General features: G+C 41.1%; 1 protein-coding gene across 1 annotated transcript; it reads right to left on the bottom strand.

Annotated features, from left to right (window-relative positions):
- Nucleotides 1–1,397: 1,397 nt before the first annotated feature.
- On the bottom strand, nucleotides 1,398–2,991 carry LOC149680031 (uncharacterized). The gene is made up of 4 exons (XM_089834731.1): nucleotides 2,789–2,991; nucleotides 2,321–2,730; nucleotides 1,941–2,258; nucleotides 1,398–1,882 (listed from the first exon to the last, which is right to left on the bottom strand). The coding sequence occupies exons 1-4, from the start codon at nucleotides 2,989–2,991 to the stop codon at nucleotides 1,398–1,400; spliced, it is 1,416 nt and encodes a 471-aa protein (XP_089690857.1).
- Between the last annotated feature and the right edge of the window lie 2,670 nt (nucleotides 2,992–5,661).

Below are 5,661 nucleotides of genomic sequence, written 5' to 3'. Positions count from 1 at the left end.
TGGACTCTCGACAACTTGAGAAAATATTAAGGCGCGATCCATACGCTAAAAATCTGTTTAAGGGTATTTTTGCGGCGGATAAACTACCACTAACTGTTAAAACGTTTCCCTCTTTGTACATTGTGAACACTGATACGTCTAAAGGGAAAGGCAAACATTGGACGACTATATACATTTCGAGGAAAAAGAATACTGAATTCTTTGAAAGCTATGGAAATCCTCCGGATTTATTTAAATTTAACAATTTTGTGGAGCGAAACAGCTTAACTGTTACGTTTATTTCCCGCCAACTACAGGGGGAATTAAGTCAAACTTGTGGTGGATATTGCGTTTACTTTTCATTGTATAGATGTAAGGGAGTTAAAATGTTTGATATAATAAAACGATTTACTAAAAATAAAAATGTTAATGATCGTATGATATCTGAATATATGTATAAGAATTACTCAATAAATTTGTCATAATTTTTCTCTTTATTTTGTATTTATATGCCCGTGGGGTAGTGTCGAAACACCATCATTTATAATGTGACGCTTATCGTCGCAGGGATTAAGACAGAGTTTACTCTGCCTCACAGTTTTTAAAATATGTTTCTCGCTGACAATTCGGACCATCTCCGCGGTGGTCAGCTCGCGGTTGAACAAGCACTTGCGGTAGTGCGCGTGCCGGACGCGTTTCTTCACGACGCGCTTGCACACGCCCTTGCACACGCCCTTGCACGTCTTTTTCTCTCCCTTGGCCGACAGGATGCTATACATCTACGGTCTTAAACCGCAAAACTCTTGAATTGGGGTGCCGTCCAATTCGTCTTTAAACTTCCCCAGTCTTTTCTTGTTAGCATCACTGTGGAGAGGATGGTCATGTGGATACCCCGAGAAATCATACATATCCGCCTTAGCGGCGAAGTCCGCGTATAGATCTCTCGTCTCTATGTGGTAGGTGAGGCTGTCTATAATTATACGTAATGTCCGCAAATTTTAATGTAAATGTTATGCTAAAGTAAATGATATATAAGGACGTAAAACTTACCAGTATCTGTGAAGAGGAGTTTAGCCTTGTCACCATACTCCTTTTGAATTACGTCGTAGTGGAACTGGTACATCAATAATTTTGACAGGTCCAGAATTGCGAAGCCCGTGTATATCGGTCGGTTTAACACCAACTTCTTCTTGGCGGAATGAATTCCAACTAGTTCATTGTGGAAAATTGTAAACCGTTCGAAGGCCGGTGAACTAGCTTTTTTGACGGCCTTTTCGGGAGTGGTCACGAGCTTGAAATCCTGGCGATTCCGAAGGTTCTCCATTGTTTTGCCTTGGGGAAAGGAAATCATAATTAATCCTATTTTGTTTTTATTATTATTCTAATTTATAATTACACACCAAACACCGCATTGCTCATCAATTTGAAGAGATCCTTCTCGAAATCATCGTTCTCTTCTCCGTGTTGAAGTTAATGTATGGTTTCAACCACGCCCCTTGTTCAAATTTCAATATGCGGTGAATATGGGTGATTTTCAGCCCCATTGACACGTAATATTTTAAATTGCGATAATGAACTATGTATCGTTCCTTGTTAAAGAGGTTGGGGACTAATTTGGGTAAGGATTCCTTGATTTTGATGTTCAACAAATTCATCTGGTTCTTGGAGTATTCCGAGAGGAATTCCGGTTTTATTGACATGGATTCTGGAGCCAGCGGGTAGCAGTTATGTTCATGATGTAGTGTTTCAGGGTACTCCATATTCACTTCCATGATATAACCCACCGGTGAGTCGTCTGGACAACTAAGAATCTCTCGCTCGGAGTTGGGGTTGGGTTCCTCCCACCGGAAATTTCTCATGGGCATAGCGTCACACATGATCGTCCCATAAAGGTTGTTGCAATCTATTGTAATGGATTGTTAGTATTTGAAAATGAGCTCAGGATAACTTGTATATCCTACCTAGATAACAGATGTAACTTTCCAGTTTTGATGCGTCGTAATTATCTAGATATCTGTTGTTCGCCGCCGCGAAGCGATGACTTATCATGGATACCCCTCCCCTAATCCCCTTTTCGATGAAGAGGTGCATGTTCTCATCCAATAGCAAGTCTAGGTGTACCTTTGTCATACATAGCGCGGCTTGCCAGGCAAAACCAGGTAATGTATATGAGTGTGCAGGGTCTAGACGATAGTACGTCATGCACATTTTGCGGAAGTTTTGGAAAACATCCGCTAGGAGTAGTGTATCGGACAGGACATACAAATCGTGGTACCCTCCTTTAAAAACAATACTGATATTAGTAATTATTCATCTCGAGTGTGTGTTATCATGATCATACCCAAATTCTGAATGTTGAATGATTGCCATACGTTTTGAGCGTGGGCGTAATCATCCGGTTTGAGTGGCTCATCCGTGAGATCGTTGTGGAAACTCTCAACTGATGGTAGTTGCTTTTCAGAGAAGCGTTTCTCAGAATCCATGTAAGTGTATGGGTATACACCTTTCCGAAGAAGTAACTTGACTTCGGTCGGATTGAAAACTGTGTTTAGGAGCGGAAATTTCTCTGATCCTCCTTTCGCAACATTTGAAACCAACGATTCGAGAGATGCAGGCAGGAATCGGATACTATCCACGAAGCGCAGATTTCCCAGTGTGAATGAAATGTATGTCTCACTATTGGTTGCTATACAGTCAATCCTTTTGTTACGAATCACCGCAATTTGCTGCATAATTAGATGCGCATCGTACCTATCCGATGATTGATAGTTAATAATCAAGTCTAAGTAGACATGACTATTTAAATTACCTGCTGAGATTGTGCATCACGACTGGAATGAATTTGGGTGCTTTTAATTTCAAATTGCAGCTTTGACACGCACCCCCTCTATATTTTCCAGTGTAGTGGTCATGGTCGCGTGTTTTGATTGTAGTAGCCGTGAAGGATTCTTCACATACGTAACAACGAGTCACAGCTTCGTGTGAAACTTCCTCGGCTGCTGTTAATTGCATTGGTATGTTCTCCTTCAGTTTTCAACAATGATGTCAGATTCGTCCAACAGCATTTTCAAAAATTTCATCGCTCCGTCAACCCTTCTGTATACCTCGTGTTTAACAAGGTTTCCTATGATAGTATGGATATTTGTAAGATAACCGGTTAATCCGTTTGGGGGAGGGGTCTAGAATTTACCGGTTGGTCCAACTATTGCGTATGAAAAACCACACGCCTTATGCAGCGCCAAAGTAGTTGTCGATGATAGTGACGTATCTGGCAAACATGTTGACACCTTCGCGAGAATCGATTCAAAATCGGCTACAATAATGTATGGAACCTATATCGATGTAATGAAACATTATAATTTTGTCTTGCACTTGGTTATATTTAGTAAATTACCATTTGATTCCATCCAAAGTTTTTAAATTTCTATATAGGTTCACTATGCGGCATAATCACACGTTGCGGGTCGTTTACCCTACATTCACGCACGTGATTATTGTGAACTGTTTCGGTGGTGCTTCTTATCAAACAATATCGGCAGTAGAATGATTGGTGACAATGTTTCGTGAAACCGTTAAACAATCGGCTAAGGTGACGAATTAACACGTAGTGTTTTGACTTCCCATTGGAAACCAAGAGAAGATCAATTTGTCTCGATTCGTGCACTTTATTTTCGCTAACGTAGCGCGGGAAATATCCTTTTTCGTACGCGAAAATATTCACAGATAAATTATTCACCTCTTCAAACCGTTTAAGTTTAAACGTATCTAATTCAAAAGGGAAAGTGATTCCACACAAATTGAGTTCGTTCTCGTACGGTCTATAATGTGTTACACGACTTGGGATGTTTAAAGCCGGATGAAGTTTCGCTATGATCGACCACAAGAAACACTTATTGTCACTTGGATCTTCTGGGTTAATATTCACCGTTGCCTTTTTATTTTCAATCACGGGTGGTAATTGAAAATATGTTCCACCCTTTAGGGGTAAATACTGGATAATGTTGATTTGTATAAATAATATTCGGTCTAAAACCCACCCACTTCCCATAGCTTCGAAGCTAATCATACTCTCGGCAATTTTATCTCGACTCGAGTCGATTTGTTGTGGGATAACTTCCGGTGCCAATGTGGCATGCGTAAATCCTCGGAAATATGGGCTTATTTCGGTTTCAGCACCTGTATTCCCAAGTTCACGTGTATACCGCGCGCGAACCGTTAAATACCATTTAATCCCCTTTTTAACACTCAATTTGTCTCTGAGATATGATTCTAGTTTTCGCCTGTGTTTATTGATGAATAAAATCGGGTCCGTTACACCGTCAGGTGCGGTGATTCTGGCCGAGAAAATCGCGTTATCGAGCGCGTTAATCTCCTCAATGCCCTGTTGTTGACTCCCGGGTTGTTCTACTGCGTTTTGTTCGGCTTCCCAGTTTTCCATAAATTCATTTAAACACGCATCATCTTGCTAGAGCAAAACATCACCATCTTCATTTTCCCTACCCCTCCCATCTAGATTTTGTCTATCCTCCCACATCTTTATAAACGCGTCAAGTCCTTCGATATCTTGGGTAGATAACGTCTCATCTGGCATTGGCGCATTTTCTACATATAAACTAAGAATTAATTCCTACACCAATTCAAATGTCGAGTTTTACGACTAACGCAACTAAACCCTTGGTGGGTACCTACACCCTGTACATCAATTTGCGGCGGGTAAGACACTTTACAGGGAAATCAATAAACTAAATATTTACCATTTTCAACTCTGATTCTTTTTCTTTTCTCTGGGATCGGTGCCGCTTTTCTCTTTACGGGAGAATTGGGAGGGGTGACGCGGTGAGATGGTCCGGGTTGCGGGGATGCTGGACGCGTGTTGTTTTCCGCGACGTTATTTACCGCCGCTCCATCGTGGTTCGTTCGCCGTTGATGACGCAATAAATTATCTCTCCGCGAAAATAACTTATCGCAAACTGGACACGCAAAAGAAATATTACCGTGTTTGACCCGCATATGTCGAGTGAGGTTCTGCTGGTTCGTCAAGACATCGGCGCATGTGGAACAGGAGTACATCTTGAAATCGAATGTGACCATAGCACCCATTTCACCTCCCTTTTATACAATTTTTAAGCTCACGTATATATTGTTTCACCCTTTCTCGTGATTCCCATTGGATAAAAATATTGTCAGCCTTAAACAGTGTCTTTTTACTTGGATTTTCCAGGGTTTCCCCATCATCGTACGGAAATCCAATTGCACCTGGTTTAAGATGGTGTAATATGGAAGACCCAAAAAGAACCTTCTAGAAACAATGGAATGTTCTGGAATCGGAAAGAATATTCTAGATGGTTCGAGTTGATCGACACTTCATTGTACATCCGAATTCGTTCTATATTGTAGGTAGTGTAAAGTCAACAATGACGCTTTGATGTGAAGACTCCCTCGAGTCTAAGAAATTTACTCCTCTGATGAAAAACCCAAACGGTATCTTAAACTATAGTAGCAGGTACATTCGTACACGAGGGGTCTGTCGAGACGTCAAGTTGACATGTTAGGTTAAGACGCACGTGTTTTCGCCTTCTAGGTGGTTCGAAACGAGGGGTCGGATACGTACTAATTCTATGTACCATGTCCTTTAAGTTGTCAGTATATTTTGAACTAGTAACCGACCACCCAGCATCGGGC

The sequence above is a fragment of the Phalangium opilio genome, unplaced genomic scaffold (genome assembly GCF_054372755.1).
Source record: "Phalangium opilio isolate 3A_F unplaced genomic scaffold, DU_Popi_V2 ptg000040l_1, whole genome shotgun sequence".
Taxonomy (NCBI): domain Eukaryota; kingdom Metazoa; phylum Arthropoda; class Arachnida; order Opiliones; family Phalangiidae; genus Phalangium; species Phalangium opilio.
The sequence above is the reverse complement of the archived record's forward strand: the minus strand, read 5'-3'. Positions and strand labels throughout refer to the sequence as shown.